The sequence below is a fragment of the Synchiropus splendidus genome, chromosome 1 (assembly GCF_027744825.2).
Source record: "Synchiropus splendidus isolate RoL2022-P1 chromosome 1, RoL_Sspl_1.0, whole genome shotgun sequence".
Classification (NCBI taxonomy): Eukaryota; Metazoa; Chordata; class Actinopteri; order Syngnathiformes; family Callionymidae; genus Synchiropus; species Synchiropus splendidus.
In genome coordinates this window covers 15,626,310-15,642,527 of record NC_071334.1, presented here as the reverse complement: position 1 = coordinate 15,642,527, position 16,218 = coordinate 15,626,310, and the positions used below count along the sequence as shown (strand labels likewise).

At 47.5% G+C, this 16,218-nt stretch overlaps 3 protein-coding genes across 3 annotated transcripts; 1 reads left to right on the top strand and 2 right to left on the bottom strand.

Moving 5' to 3' along the window:
* The first annotated feature begins 1,079 nt into the window (after window positions 1-1,079).
* On the top strand, window positions 1,080-3,749 carry peak3 (PEAK family member 3). Its single transcript, XM_053857351.1, has 6 exons — window positions 1,080-1,297; window positions 1,719-1,861; window positions 2,117-2,640; window positions 2,760-3,024; window positions 3,406-3,640; window positions 3,728-3,749. Exons 1-6 carry the CDS (start codon window positions 1,245-1,247, stop codon window positions 3,747-3,749), a joined length of 1,242 nt encoding a protein of 413 aa, XP_053713326.1. The 5' UTR covers window positions 1,080-1,244.
* Window positions 3,750-3,853: 104 nt separating this feature from the next.
* oaz1a (ornithine decarboxylase antizyme 1a) lies at window positions 3,854-9,377 on the bottom strand. Its single transcript, XM_053856379.1, is given in 6 exon segments — window positions 3,854-4,395; window positions 4,869-4,954; window positions 5,078-5,253; window positions 6,892-6,978; window positions 6,980-7,046; window positions 9,028-9,377. Coding segments are annotated over 6 exon segments (666 nt in total). The 5' UTR covers window positions 9,147-9,377; the 3' UTR covers window positions 3,854-4,264.
* Window positions 9,378-12,773: 3,396 nt separating this feature from the next.
* On the bottom strand, window positions 12,774-15,260 carry amh (anti-Mullerian hormone). The gene is made up of 7 exons (XM_053856368.1): window positions 15,096-15,260; window positions 14,748-15,029; window positions 14,344-14,516; window positions 14,160-14,271; window positions 13,982-14,081; window positions 13,519-13,913; window positions 12,774-13,337 (listed from the first exon to the last, which is right to left on the bottom strand). The coding sequence occupies exons 1-7, from the start codon at window positions 15,169-15,171 to the stop codon at window positions 12,937-12,939; spliced, it is 1,539 nt and encodes a 512-aa protein (XP_053712343.1). The 5' UTR covers window positions 15,172-15,260; the 3' UTR covers window positions 12,774-12,936.
* Between the last annotated feature and the right edge of the window lie 958 nt (window positions 15,261-16,218).

Here is a 16,218-nt window from a genome sequence, read left to right as displayed (position 1 = left end):
TTGGTGTCGTGGGTCCGACAAGGATCCCTCCCTCCATGGTTCTGTGGTGAAAGTGTGTGGTCAAGTTAGAGGCGCATCAGGTTTAAAAACAGCTGGAAGATACGTGTATTACTGGCGTCTTGGCTGTGAGTGTGAAGGAAGAGGAGTGCTGCGCACCATAGCAGCGCATCACACTGCAGCTCTATAGTATAGTAGATAGAAAGAATGTCAGTGAATCCATGTGATCGCCTCACCATGGTTATTGTCATGATTGTCAAATTGTCATGATTTAATGTCATCACATCGCCCACCTCTATCTCCAGACAAATGAGGTGAAATTGGATCATTTTCCCACGGCACACCTGACAGTCTCGCGGTTGAAAAACGCTGCTGACAGTGATGTGAAGCGTCTGTGAACTTATCAGAAACTAAGATTCTCTCGGGGTTCAGCCCCTTGGATGATCGCATGGAAATGTTGGTTGAGTAGGGCTGCAGCTACAGACAACAACTTACTGTGTAAACACTCTGTTACTACAAGAACTACAAACTCATCACACATTTCACTCACAGAAGCATAAAATGAGCCTGTTTGTTAAAAAAAAACAACAACATAATAATAACAGACCTGACGCACACAACCACGTAGACCACATGAGGCCACACAAACTCCCTGCTGCTGGGTGCTGTACTGATCGGTGATCTGTTTATGTGCCATGTGCAGGAGGACACACGCATCTGATGGTGTGGTCGACATGAAGGGACACGTGACAGACTAATGCAAGCACTTGCAATGTGGTCAGTAAGTAGCAACGCTGATGCAACAGTCAAACACTCCCTCACTCTCTCACTCCCTGAGTTCATATAGTTATCCTCATTCTTGTCGTGGAGACCAGAAGACCAAAAAGTTCCCTTTAATTTCCCTTTAATTTAGTTCCCTGTTAGTTTGTGCGGTCATTGCAAAACACATGTCCACACCCCGTGCAACGTTTTCTATTTGCAACCGAGCTGCAGAGAGAGAAATGAGCACACATGAAGGACTTTTTGTGCCACTTCCCTTCCTCATTCTGTGATGTTGGGGCTTCCTGGCTTTGGCTGAAGAACTGAGATAGTCAACCTCAAGCTCCGATTGTAACCACAGATAAGACGAGTGTCGTCAAAATTGGTTAAAACTCAGTGAAATTTGCAGCCAGAAGCAAGAAAGAAACAGAGGCGCAGGACGCTTGTGGAGTGATCTGTACAAGGTGGTCTGGACTGACGGGTTACTGATGGCATCTGGAGCACAGGAACAAGCGCCTGCTCTGCCAGTCAAACAGCACAGGTATGGTTTCCGTCTCAAATAAGAACTAAAGCCCTGCAATGGATGAATGAACGGTTGATGTTGGTCTTGATATGAGTCCTGATATTTGAAATGTATACTGATGTGAATGGTCCATGCTGAACCTTTCCAACTCCAGGTTTGTCTGAGGATTGAAGTAAACCTATATAGCCCCTCTCACTGTAGCTGTGTGGCTTTCTATTGCACGCGCTCCAAAGAAGATGGAAGGGTGGCTCTTAACTGTCCGCGCATAACAGTGCTTGTCTGGCTGTGTGCCCTGTGCTGCACTGGTGAAGCGTCCAGGGGTGTCCCCTTCCTGTCGCTCTGTGTAACTGAGACAGGCTTCAACGTGACACATGACAAAATGAATGAACACCAGTTGCAGAGGAAGATTTAATGAGTTCAATTGTTTGTCATCCTTCAGAGGCAGCATCTCGAGAAGCTCCAGCCTCAGTGCTGACTGCGTTCTCGCCAGACTTGGACTCCAGCATCAAGATGAGGATCTTGACGTGTTCATGGAACTCAGCGGGCGTCAGGACCAGCAGTGCCCCATCCACCACGGCCTTGGTAGGTCGCCAGGTTGATCGATGAGCTGTCAAACGGATGAACTGCTCAGTCAGGAGGACAAAAAGAGGAAAAGATATGAAACGTTTTCTGTTGCAGGGATCCCCTTGTGTAACATGAAAGAGGAAGTATGTTGTCAAAACCTGTCAAGCAATACGAGTGGTGACACACAAGAGATGTGACTGTTCCCATCCCCACTCCCACTACTGTTCACTCTGTTGCTATCTCTCCCTCTCTCTCTGAATTATTTTGACTCAGATCCCTCCAGACATCAGATGAAGCTGTTCTCTGGTGACACCCCCCCACCTGTCCCTAAGAAGAGGTTGACGCGGTCTATGTCACTCCCGGTCAACGCTGCGCCTCACCTGACTCCTCAGGCAACACTGCGAAAACACTCCGTTAACTTTGGCAACCCACGGTACACGCTGGCACCAATAACTAGCGAAGAGGTGGACGAGACTGAAGCGATCCAGAGAGGCCATGTTTCTGCCCGATCCCTGTCGGAGATGACCTTTGACACCCCAGACAGCCACCTCCTCGTCCACTTCAGCCACTTTAGCGACCAGCGGCTCGTTTCTCAGAGGCTTCAGCATCATCAGAGGCTCTTCCTCACGCGTGTGGCTCAGAGTTTGCTGGCAGACGTTTTGATGGGTGAAAGTTCTGGTCCATGCCGGCCCCAGGACTTCTTCTTGTCTCGAGGAAGCGACCCGAAACAGCTCAGTGACTGCGTTTACTACAGCTTGCACAGTCCCAAATTCCCAGGAAGAGAGCTGGCGTTGAGGGTGAGACCCTGTCTTTTGTTAAATAGGTGAAATTCCTGCAGAAAATACTTCTTTTCCTGAGTTCAAGTTAAATGACATTGGTTCTGTTAGATTTAAAATGACGTGTTTTTCATGACCAGGTCCAGAAGAAGAGCGCTGTGGTTCCCGCACGACTGCAGCCGTCACACGTCAACGTCCAGGACGTGATCGCCGTCTTTCAACATGACGACGTGAAGCCAGGGTGCGCTACTGCAGGTCAACCACATGGTGGCAGTAGCGACACTAATCCCGGAAAGGTCAAAGAAGTGACAGTGGAGGGTCTTCTTGAGGAGGGACATTGTCTGAGCGTGGAGAGAGACCTGCCTGACCTCACCCTGGAGGACTTCATTCAGGAGGGTGGGGAAGGTTTGCTTCATGACAGATGCGTGTGTGTTCTGCTGCTGCAGATCATAGTGGGCTGCCAGCACCTGCAGCACATAGGCTCCTCACCTGACCTACGACCTCAGGAGATTTATCTCACATGGCCAAGGACAGTGGCAAAAGGGAATGTAGGAGTAGCCGGTGAGACATTAGGACCAGAGAGTCGTGTTGACATGTCCATCCAGATGTTGTGGAGGACACGTGGTTCCCCCCGGGTCATCCTGTCCTCACAGCCCGCACCTCACACCAACGCACACAACGTACAGATGAGACGCTTAATCCACTACTGTTTGTTCCAAGAAGAGGGCCCCACCACTGGGTCTCCTTATCAGCGGGGCCTTCTCCATCTACTGTCTCTGCTCCAAGGCGAGAGCGGCGGGCCACCAATGGCAGACATGGCCGCTCTGCTGCAGGTGCTGCTCTGGGGGCCCAGAGCTCCTCTCCTCCATCACAGAAGCAGCAGCACCACACACAACTGGCTGATGGTAAAACAAGCTTTGCTGGTGATGAAGCTGGCAGAAAGAGGTCTGACCCAAGATCAGTCTGTAGTGGACTGGGAGGACTACTTGTGTCTGCAGTACATTTCCTCCACTGACCCTGGGTCAGTTTCAGACGCGAGCCATCATCTCAGTATTGCCCTGACTGAGGACCGAATGGAAACCTCACGCGACCTTTGATGCTGGGCCAGTTTCTTCATCCAGTTCCAGTGAGGCAGACCCAGGTGTAGAAGACACTGGTGGAAACATCTCAGCTTCAGGGCAGTAAAACTTGAGCACAACTCTTGCATCGGTCAGTAAACGGAAGAACCAGCGGGTCCAGGGTCAGCACTTTTATTAAGTACAGTTACAACATGCAGATTTCGGTCATTTGATTTAAGCAACAAATTGATTCCATGCACACAATAAAAATCAAAACTCAACTATAGAACTGATTGACGCTAAGAAAAACAACAAGCATCACTTCCGATATACTGTGTAGATGACGGCGTAGGCGTCCAGGGAGGGAAGGAGGTTGTCACTACACATGAAGTCATGTGTGGCCCAGATAGAACACGGGCACTGCTTTACATTCCTGGTACATAAACACACGAGCCTAGCTCAAATATACCACTGACACACGGCACGTACAACTGAAAAGGATCATCAAACACAGGGTTCTTGAAGAATATATTCCCGTCTAAAAATGGACAGTTAAAAGCAAAAATGACAACTAATGTAGGTAACAGCTAATCGTCGTCGGAGGAATCTCGTTCAATGCTGTAAGCCATGAATAAAGCATCGGGCCGGGAGGGGACGAGGGGATGACCCGGTCTCACAATCTCAAAGCCCAGGAAGCTGAATGTGCGCAACAGGGATGCTGAGGAGGGAAACAACAGTCACCTTCAGGGTCAGACAGGAAACTGTGTACAGTGTGAATTCAAAAGGAAGGGGACAGTTCTTCTAGCTTTGTATTCGAGAGTCCCCAACCTCTTGTGAAAACACATATCACTATCAATTTAAAGGCAAAGTCCAGCCAGACTCCAGTTCATCATGAGCTGAGACTCAAGTGTTGATCTTGCTATCATTATTTGAGTTGGCAGTAATAGTGCAGTCCAATGACAAGTGTGTATTTATTGAAAAATAAAAAGCAGGAAACAACTTCCGTTCGACGCTAATTGAGAAACAACAGCACTGCCGGTATTTCCACATGCAACAGGAAGTGGTGGAGCACTAAACCACTGATGGCCAGATGAGCTTAACTTTGCTCTTAAGTAGCTGCATATGTCACAGCATACTGTGTATAGATATCATTCATATGCTAGTCAGAATTCTGATCTGCACAAAACTCACCTCGATCGTCACGGTTCTTGTGAAAACAGATGAAAACTTGCGTTGACTGTAGACGTTCTTCTGCAAACTCCAACAGAAGAGCAAAACTGTGAATGAAAAAATGTTGATAAGAGAGGTTTTAGATCAATGTTGAAGTCTGTAAGGGATTGTTTACTGAAGACTTGCATGAGCAGAGTGTTGAAAACAATCTGTCAGGAATGTTCACTGACCAGTCTTTGCTGCTCTCTGGCAAAGCCCCTGGGGGGATCTCCACATACAGGTTCCCTCCTTTCAGCGCCGCCCTCCAGACACAGGGTTTGCCCTCAGAACTCCGGGGCTCAAAGAGCAGGAAGCGTACTCGGCTGTTGGCAGGTGGAGTCTCCTCAAGAACCAGCAACTGAGCATCCTTCCAGACAGAAAGTGGACGTAGTGAGGACAGAACAGCATCCACAACTCCCAGAGAACATCCACAACAGACGGTTGCTGGCAGCGTTTCCTGGATGGTTCCTCAAAACTTTTGTATGTAAAGATACAAGGTTCTCCTTTAAGAGGGTACGTCACCCTTGACTCCCACAATGAGACCATTTAAGCACCTCTGGCGTCTTCCTAGTCCGACTACAAGAGGGTTCTCCTGAGCACTTTAGCAGCAAAGGCGCCCCCTGGCAGAGGCACCACTATGCTGGGAGAGAGAGAGATCAGGCTGGACTCAACAGCGCCTCTCCAAAATGAGTTAACCTATTTCAAATGACATTCTTCGTTGCTTCACAATGAAAGATGAAAATTTGGGGTAATTACGAAATGTATTCAACTTGGATTCACTTAAATTTAGAATGACAAAAAGAACAACAGATGTGTTTAAGTAGGGCTGGGTATCATCTGGTCCCTCACAAGAATTTCTTGTCTACACTGAAGCTGTGTAAGAGGAAATGCAAAGCATTGTCAGTCAATTTCATATGACAACCAAGCAAAACAAAATAGATACTCTGGCTGTTGTTTTCATTCACAGAGCACATTTCATGCAGAGAATAGCCAGACTCATAAAGGCAATTGGAGCCGAGTCTGCTTTTCCCTTTACAAGGGCAACTCCGTGACACAGGGTGGGCCGTGAGGTCTCGAGTCTTCTTGGTTGAACTGAGCTGTCAATAGTGTGAGAGCAGCTATATACCATATGTTACTTGGATTGTGCATTAGACCTACACTTGACCGCGGTCACACCCTGCCTGAAAGGAAGCAGAGGTCCATATGGTTTTCAGGCTTTAATTTTCATAAAATATTCACACATGACTAGCAAATGTGATGAAAGTACAATTGTAACTATGATTATGAAGTCTAGCACGCTTGGCTTCAGGTTTCACACAGCACTGAGCTGCAGCCCATGTCGTAATGTTATATAATATGAATAGCTATATATAAGTTACATACACATTTAACGCCTCCACGGAGTGTTTTATCATGACATTTTCCTGGATTCATGCCATGTCAGGCTGACATGGAGGTCTAGCACTGTGCCGTGCATCAGGGAGTGTACATGTCACATGGGACAGGGTGAGTACCGCACAACAGCCTGCCACCGCCCTCATGTGTGTGAGAGTTGACAGCCCTGTAAAAGCCCGCGATGCTCTGAAGCGGCAGAAGGTGCAGTGCAATGTAGCGAGGGAACACTGCTCGGGTGCTTTCTGAGGCAAAGAGACCAGTACATAGCCAATTTCAAATATATCGTTCATTGCAAACAATGCAATCGAGCTGCTCCAGGTGGCTGAGAAGCTTCTTGTGTTGAAGCACAGACAAGTGAGTCAGTTAGAGCCAATATCAGGTGACGTCCTTAGTCGTTGCAGAGCGAGCAAACACACACTTCAACATTTTTTTTTTTTTTTTTTTTTACAATATTGGCTTTTACAGAGTGTATTGATGCATTTATTTTACATCTACCAGATGCGAAGGTTCACATCCACTCAGGTAAAAACACAAGTATCATTCCATCAGCACTGGGAACACAAAGGTCAACAATAAACATGATGGAGTGGTTAAAAAAAAGTGTACTTACAGAATAAAATAGTTTAGCTGAAAGATTGCGATCCCGCTGGTCATTCCCTCGCCCACCTGGGATCTTCAGGGGTGGGTGAGGGGCATCAGGAGCACCACAGAGGCCCCGGACACGGGTTACTGCAACTGTGGGGGAACCTCCTGGGACTGGAGATACTGGACGGAAACACACAAGGAGCCATTGTAAGTCAAGGTTCTAATGTTAAACCACTACCGTGAGCTGGCATGGACAGCAGAACTCTCACCAGAGTCGGGTAAAATACTGACGGTTGAGTGAAGTACTTGCCTGACTATCACACAAAATAAGGTCACATTCTGAATAAGACCAGGCTAGTTAGAGTCCCTGCCACTTTGAGATAGGGAAGTTTACAGTAGCATTTCTTTTCCCAACTTTTCCTGTACAAAACAACGATACACATCACCATTAATACAAGCTCTAATAAACCATCTAGTCTCAGTCTGAGTGCATGTCCAGGTGGGAGGGGACACAGGGGTCACCTTTGCCCTGGACCATTGTGGCATACAACAGTGCTGGAAGTACTCCTCTGCCAAACCACAGGTCTCAAACAAGTCCACTATAGATCCCTGTCATAAACATTGTTTTTTTTTTTTGTTTTTTTTTTTAAAGGAGACACTTTTCCTCCCTGTGACGAGCTCAAATTCAGGAGTTGATCAGAGCCCAGCTGTTTAAACATTAACCTGATTCAGCAGAATGTGTGTGCAGGGAACACAGACTGGCTCACAGCAAGATTAGCCATTGTCATTCTGAGGCCAAAGTGAACGTATAAATAACCAGGCCGAGTTGCACAATCTCCGCGCATGTAACTCTGCGCACAGTGCGACCAGGCCTACTTAAGCTGCTGGGGACAAAACCCATTAAACAAGCAGCGGAATACTCAAGCCCACTTACGCAACTGCCACTGCTGTGCTGTATGTGAAGCAGATGTGTGAAAGCCAGGTCACCCACCAGGAGTGAACTGCTTTATAGGACCAAGCAGCCACACTCTGTTCATTTAAAACATCTATATTTGTCTTATTCGAACAAGGCAGCGGCACAAGGAACCTCGAGATGTGGACAAATGGTGGCAAACCCAACAGCAACACAACATGATCAGGAGTCAGCATTAATCCGCTCACAAAAATAACCGCGCGCTGCCCTTGACTTCTTAGATAACGCCCTGATGTCACGCAACACCTTTCTGGGCTGCCGCTGCCACAGAAGAAGCGCACGAATTAAACAAGGCATTCACGCAGCGATCGTCTGTCGTGGAGCAGCGCCCCCTCCCTTGCTCGCTCGCTCTCTCCTGGAGGCAGTGGAAATTTCCAGCGTTTCATCCATAACACTGACGCGGACACCAACCTGGACTGAGCAGAGCGGTTCAACACACACGGGTCAACAGGCCGCTGACCTGGGCGACACGTTTGTGAAGCAGGAAACCGCCGGAATAAAAGGCCCCGGGCGGGTGTCGATCGCCCAGAGAATTAGACGCTGACGCGTTCATAAATCAACAGGCGACGACGCGAAACCCCGAGCAACAATAATAAAGAGAATAAAAAAAGGGACGGCGCATCTTCAGCTCGGCTTTATTTATCGCCTTCAATCCAGCTACATGCACCAGTTGCATAATGGCTTTACGTTGTTGTTCGGTTGACACCAACTCGTATTTTGACAGTGTTGTATAACAGCAACAAGCGAACCAGGACGCACTTGATGCGCCGGAGCGTCACACTAAAGAGGTCAGCGTTTCACCCAAATCAAGGCTCGGTTACAGGGTAATATATATATAACACACCGCTGCGATGGGGATAAACACTTACTGGGTTACTCAACCCAGATTGTCAGTTACAAGGGCAGTAGTTGCGTGGATCATCATCATCATTAGCCGTGTGAAAATTAGCTTAGCCGATACCAGCGTTGTAATCGATTGACCACCCTTTAAAAGCAACTACAAGGAGATTGTGTCGGTTACACGGTCAGAAACATAGGTTGAAACAAATCCGGGGAAGCGTAGTGAGTCGAAGCGACCGGAATTACAGTGCAGATCGTGTCGCCGCCATGTAAACATGAGCCGTAGTCGGAGCCGCCCCAGGAAATAGACGGCACCCGCGTCCTAGGCCGCCGCACCGGGCCACGTACCTTTCACTTTCGGGTTTCGTGCTGGACTGTTCGATGACAGGCATCTCCGACACGTTTCTCTCCTTTTCTCTAACAAAACAGTGACTATTCAAAATCGTCTGTAGGTTGGATTTAACCATCCGGCCAGCGTCCACACGCGCCGATGCTGCTCCTCTCCGGGCTCTGCTGGACTCCGACGCTGCGGCGGAACTTGACGGCGGGAGGCGGGGGGAGAGGGGGCCCGGTGACGCACTTCGGACTCACCGCTCAACCGCTCACGTCTCAATTAGACAGTGAGATTGACTCGGTGGACGCTTACACGGGTGTTTATGTCTAGATCTCCAACAAATAATGCACACATGTCGGAGTACGGATCGTTCGTAAGTACCTGGTAACGCGTCCCCCTCGGTTATTGGTCACAAGCGGATGTCATTTTATGTTGACTCTAAATGTTTGCCTTTTCACCTTCTTGAAAAAAGGCACCAGAAAGTTGTCTTTTAAGTACTTTCGAGTCAATGTAAACTCATGTGATGGTAGTCACGTGACGTCATAAGCCATGCCGTTCTACTAATGGCCATCGAGGTCGGGGGGGAAACTGACTGGTCAGGCAGCGACACTTTTGTCAGGACGACTGAATATGAATGTAATGACTCATTCTTGGGTCAGTTTTGAACACATTTGTTTTTTGTTGACTTTGACACCCACCGTGTTGAAAACTGACAAGGGTTGTCACAAACGTATGTGACACATAATTTCTCAAAATAAAAAAAGGATAAAATAAAATTCAAAGACACTGACACTTCAAAACACATTTTGCCAAACCGTCTATTCGTCACTGTCCCTGACACCCCAACCAAACAGTCAATGGTTTCTTCCCAGGCACTGGTCTGTGTTATTATGCAGCCTACAGTGGGGGAATGTTACGTGTCACAGCAGCAGTTAAGACATGAAAGACAAAATCTTTTTCATTTCATGGGTGTTTCGTATCGTCGTCCTTATATTGTTTGCTTGTTGTTTCGTGAGGTTACAATTTCCTAATACTTGGACTGACATATTGAAACTGCCAAGAATTTAGTTCTGTTGGTTATAAAAAACTATCATTTCCATTCGTTTGTATGTCTTTTGTCATTTTTCAATGAAAATATTTGAGATTGCGACAAATTTTAAGTGTACCCAAGATCATTTTTCTGCCACTGTATCAAACTTCGTAGCTGTTTATGTGTTTATATTTTGTAGTATTTCATAAATCAATTAATCATTAACATGTTGATTAAAAAAATATTTATTTGTCTTTTCCTTACCATTTGTGATTCCCTATGGCTATAAACATTAATATATGTTTGCTTAAAAAGCCTTTTTTTTATAGTCATAGTAAATATTGAAGCCTCTTTTTATTCTTTCAGTCTGCAATATGGCTCGATGGCCCCTCACTGAAGTGACTGTATATGAATTGCTGCCGTCGGAAATGAATCGCTCAGATCTGCCACATGCTTTTCGTTGTTCGTTCGGAGGATCGCACTCCATTAATATGGGCCTTCAGAGTTGGTTGCAGTGCAGTGAAGAATTTTGTGTCAGACAAGAAGAATTGAGGAAAAGAACACTTCACGTTTTCAATATCTGAAAACCACAACTTGTGGAATCATCATCCTGAATTCATGATTAATGTGACAATGATGTTTCAATATTTTGGACTCTATTTTGGACACAATAATAAATTCTCTTCACTTAGTCCCTTGAAATTTACATCCCAATTTAGCCTCTTTAATCACAATGCAATGCACTTCCTTCTCTGTGTCTTTACACATGATATTTTCACATTGGTTGCCTCAAATTTCCAATGGAAACGGACGATGGCCTCTCTCTCTGCAGCAGAGCCTTGACAGAGACACTTTTATTTTTTTTAACCAGCCACAACTGTGCCTGTCAGTCAAGCAGCACCAGTCCAGTGCAGAGCGGAAACCACAGTCACACAGGAGCTGGTCGACTCTCAACTAGGTAACGTAAGGTTTTCTTGTTTTATTGCTGTCTTGACCAGGAGGTTCTTTAGCATTGTGTCATCCACAGCTTTGCTGCAGCTGACTGCTTGACAGGTTGCACCAAACCATAGGTCTTCATCTCTTTTACTGGTCGACAGAGTACTTCTGAGGCGGCAGCACCTCTGAGAGGAAACCCTACAAGTACTAAAATACTCGCCGCCTTCACAGCTGCACCTTTTTTTTAATGCTGCATGCCCCTGATCATTGTGTCTCCTTGCAGTGGCCTATGAGCGGATTTTGGCCATTGAAAGTCTGAGTGATGTTCCCAATCCATGGAAGGGCTTCACCATGAACCGCTGCTTGGTTGTGGCTCTGGTGGTTCTGCTCGTGAGCTCTGGTGTGCAAGAAATACACGGTGAGCGGGATTATACTATAATCTTCACTCCTCTGCTGGATAACTTCACCTGTCTTTACTGCAAAAAAATAAGTTGCATTTAGTCTTATTAGGAAGTGAGTGCTGAGCCATGTCTATTGCTGAAGAAGGTGGTCTGCCTCAACATCATGTCAACAATGTTCTGACTGGTGAAAAGACACAAAGCATTGCAAAAACTTCAAACTGTCAATTCAGTTTGTAGTTGAACATTGTCGACACATTCAAGTACATGAGGGAAGATGGAGGAAGAGTGAAGGTGCAGAGAAGCCAGTGTACAGAGTCATGACAGACATCAAAGGAAAGGTGAAGAGGAGAGTGCAGACGGGTGGATGAAGGTGAGACGACAGGTGTGACTTAAGAGAAACCATTGGAAGGAAAGAGAAGCTGTGTAGAACGGGAGTGAGAGCAGCCATGGAGACAGAGTTCGGGGTCATCTGGTAAAGAAAAGAGGAATGCAGCCATTGAGGTCCATGTGTGAGATGTAAGAGGACGTGAGGTGAGACTAGAGAGGATGATCAAGATGACCACCACCAACAGGAAATGGCAGAAGAAGAAAGATGGAATGTGTTTACATGCATATTTTCTGCCGTCGTCCACAGAAGCTGTTGACACTTTTGTGGAGGCCACGGGTATCGGGTCATTTGTTACCAGTCTACAAGATGGATCTTTAACTCAGGTAACTGGCAGAATGTAGAGTTGGATATAAAACACTGAATGAGAACGCTGTACACCGCTGATCGCTGCCCGCCATTAACCTGTCTGAAACTGCATAGTCAGTTTCAGAAAAGAAACTGGAAACTAAGTAGGAATACAGTGTTGGGGCTCTCACACCGTTGCAGTGCGACATGGTGGAGAGCTCATCATGAATAGATTATAAAATTGAAAGCATCAGTCTTGAGTCTTTGACACCTCCAACAGTCCCTCTGACCCACAGGTCTCCATATGGGACACTGTGACCTGGTGGTGGGGCTCTGAAGAGGTGGGCGTCATCAGAAGGAGGAAAAAGCCCATCAGCAACACAGCCATCCTCAAGCCCAAAGCCAAAGCCTGAAGCTTGTAACACGGATGTAGGACACACACGCAGATGCTTCCTTTATATTGAAGGCTGCTTCAGAAAACGTATTTGTGAAGTTCAGACTGTATTGTGGGATTCATCATCATACAGCTCTTCATAAGGTGGAGGCTGCTGATAATGCAGGATGAAATAATGTGGATATTTGTGAGAACTCTTTGATCCAGGAAGACGTGTTTTAATTACAAATATTAAAGTAATAAAATATAAAATGTGTATTATGAATGATATGAATATAATACAACATTACAGACTCATCAGTTTTAATAACCTTTATTGTGAGTGAGCACACGTGACTATAAACTATGTGGTGAAAAAACACGAGAAGAATTCTCATAAGCAGCAAAGTCAGGTGACATTTCTGTACGATAGTTGTCTGACACGACTCAGACCATTGTCGTGTTTGTGAGAGGACATCATCCTGCTTGACGGTTAGAGGTGGTGGACCCTCAGCGACACTCACACTCTGTGGCCACCATGTCTGGAGTGACGGTCAGATACGTCGCGTGCTTGTTCAGGTCCACCACCTCCAGAGGTTCATAGGCCACCGGGACGCAGCAGGGCCCGCGCTCCTGCGCGGCTCCGCCCACGATGTGGGAGTAGAGCAGCACAGCATGGTTTCTGGTGTTGGTCATCGGGAAAAGACAAGAGCCTTTGCAGTTGTTGATGTTGGCGCTGTTTGGACCCACCAGGTGTTGGCTGAGGGAGACGGTGAGGCTCTTCAGTCCACACAGGTTGGCGTTATCTCGACTGTTGGGGTCCGCCCGCGTGACTCTCAGTGCTCTGTCCATCTCCCTGGAAACTGTCCGAAGAGCCTTCAGCAGGAGGAAAGCGCTAAACTGTCTGCCACCTGTTGGACACAAGGAAAGAAGATCAGAACAACACCAACAAATTTGGATATTTTAAGGTCAAACATTTTCCTTTAAAATCCACTGAAACCCACCCGTGACTGCTGCTGTCGACAATGTCTGACAATGTCAATATGAACTTGTCGACAAGTTCATATTTACAACAGGGTTTGAGAACATCACCTGAAACTGGACCCGTCTTCGGAAAAGTCGTGAGCTCCACCAGCCGGGTCAGTCTCTTGAGGCCCCGGTGACTTTCCTCCTTCTCCTTGAACTGATTCAGAGTCAGGCCCACAGTCTGCTCCAGTCTGGCCCTCAGCTCGTCCAACAGCAGGGGTGGCAGGTTCAACTGCGCCTGCTGCACTGGGAAGCCCAAGCTGGAGAAGGTGAACGCTGTGGGAGCAGAGGAGTTGATGAGTTGGGCGAGAAGACTCTCGCTGGAAGACAAGCCCAGCGTGAGGGGAGGGAGGGTCAGCAGAGAGTCCAACTGGAGGGCGGGAGAGGTCGACTGGTCCTGCGGCTGACTGTCGCCCAAAAACCGCCTCAGTGTGCAGAGGAAGGTCAGAGTCTGGGAGGTGCTGAGAAGAGACAGACATGGGTGCACAGTGAAGGAGGAATGATGTGCCCCAATAGGCAGTACAATCACCTGCTTTCACTTCCTGCGCCGTCTGAGAAAAGCAGAAGTGGGGTCACTTTGAGGTCACCGGTCGGTCTCCCGCCAGAGAAGAGCTCTTTCACTTTATTTCCTTCATAAAGCATACAGAAGGAAGATGGGCCCAAAAGTAAGAGATCAGCAGGATTATTCTGAAAACAACTCTTCTTACTGGTTTCTTGAGCCTGATTCTGCACAGAAATGCTCCACTGGTGGGGCCCGGGGACCTGGGACGCCTGACCCAGCAGCAGTAAGAGCCGCGTTTCTTCCGATAAGCAGACGGTCTGAGGACGGGAGAGAGCGGAGAGCGTGAACAACAAATAAAAGCATTTCACTCACGTCCATGTCTCCGGCACCTGAGCAGCGGGCTGCAGCGACGCGCTGCTGAAAGTCACACGCTCCACTTCTGTCGGCTGCACGGGCCGCTCCAACACCAGGAGCAGCACGGGCCTCCGTTTGAGCAGCGGAGATTGAGAGAGGTGAAAGGTCAGCGTGAGCGCCCCTCGCTGCTCATCCTCAACCAGCAGGACTGATGAACAGGAAGAGGCAAATCAGCGCCACACAAACGAGTCCCAAGTACAAACGTGGAGTCATGTAAGACACCAGGTTTGAATGAAGCGCCACTCAGAAGTTGGGCCCTGTCCTCTCTTCCTCATTCACCACATGCATAAACCTTCACATACTTAAAGTCTGCACTCCATGAAGGAGGACAGAGCCATTTACAGTGGGATGAATGAATCCAAATGGCTTGGCCAGTTACCTTCACTGGGGTGGAGGAGCTGCGGTCCCTGGTTGGTCCCGGTCAGCTGAGCCAACTCCTGTAGCACTACTCTGATCTCCTCACTCTGAGGAGGGGAGCAGACTCCAAGCGAAGCCAGACCATGGTTTGTGATTTCTCCATTCTCCGTCACAGCTTCTTGCATCAGTGCGACGACATCGTCCTTGAAGCATGGGCCCCTCAGGCGAGACGCAGGAGAAGCCTCGGTGGATGCCACCGCCGGTTCTGGCCCTCTGTCTGTGAGGGGTGTCATCAAGTCCCGAGCTGGAAAAAAAGCAGCAAGCGCAGTTTAATCTTGGACACCTGAGTCTCAGCAACATGGTTCGTCACCTAGTATCGTGGCGTCCAGGGTGAGCACCAGGACGGTCCAGCGGATTGCCACGCGCCTGCCGTAGCTCGCCATCATCCCCTGCTCTGCTCTACTATCTCAGCGTCTCTGAGTCCTCGTGGTGGCAACACGGTCTTTATATGAGGCGGGAGCTCCATCCTCCCGCTGCCCTTTTAATATTCAGGACGGACACAGACCAAATGTTTGTCCTTGATGTGTGTGGAGCCTCTGACTTCACCTGTGAGAAGAACCTTCTTCAGAAACTGTGTTCCAACACTGTGACTGTGAAGTGGTGACACACGCAAAGTTTACTGTTTACACAATGCATTTGATATACTGCAGAATAGTATTGTTCCTATCCTGTATTAGGATCAAATTGTGTTCGGATAAACAGTCAATAGTAAGTGCACTGCTTTGATAGTTTTGCACGTATTTTTTCGTTTTCATTTAGCGGAGACAGACGAGAGCAGTTAATTTAATTCTTTTTGGAAACAGCTGTGACGATAAGTAGGAAGGAAGGAAAACTGTGCGTAATGTGCCATTCCGTTGACATGGCCACAGTAAAAATGGCAATACCGTGGCAAATCAATGAAATAAAAGCATGAGATTTCAGGCTATTTGCATTTGCACAGACTTGTCACTGGGAGGCGTTTGAAACAATATGGAAGAGGTTTTGTCAGGGACAGGCTTCTACTTCTGCTCTCAGAATGTTGTGTCATCTTACTGGGTGACATCATCACGACAGGCCACAACAGCAGCGGCACATGGTGGTATGACAAATAGTTTAACTGCAGCCTTTTCAGATTTTTTTTTTTTTAATCGAAGTCTTACACTTAATAGTTTACAAGAAATATCCCAAAAAAAAGCCTGACGGCCACTGGGAAATCTTGTCAATTGACATAGCTTTCTCAGGCCCTGTGACTTGAGATGGCAGATTGGATTTGGCAGCTAGGTGCACAAATGTAGGGACACGTTCGACTGGACCCCAGAGATAAGAGATCATGATGAGTTGAGATGGTGAAAGCGTGTGGGTGTGAGACGGGTCGCTGGTTCACTTACTGAAGGTTTTCTGCCCCATCTGAGGGGCGCACCCAGTGGTGAAATGTTCAGAGCAAAACGACATCT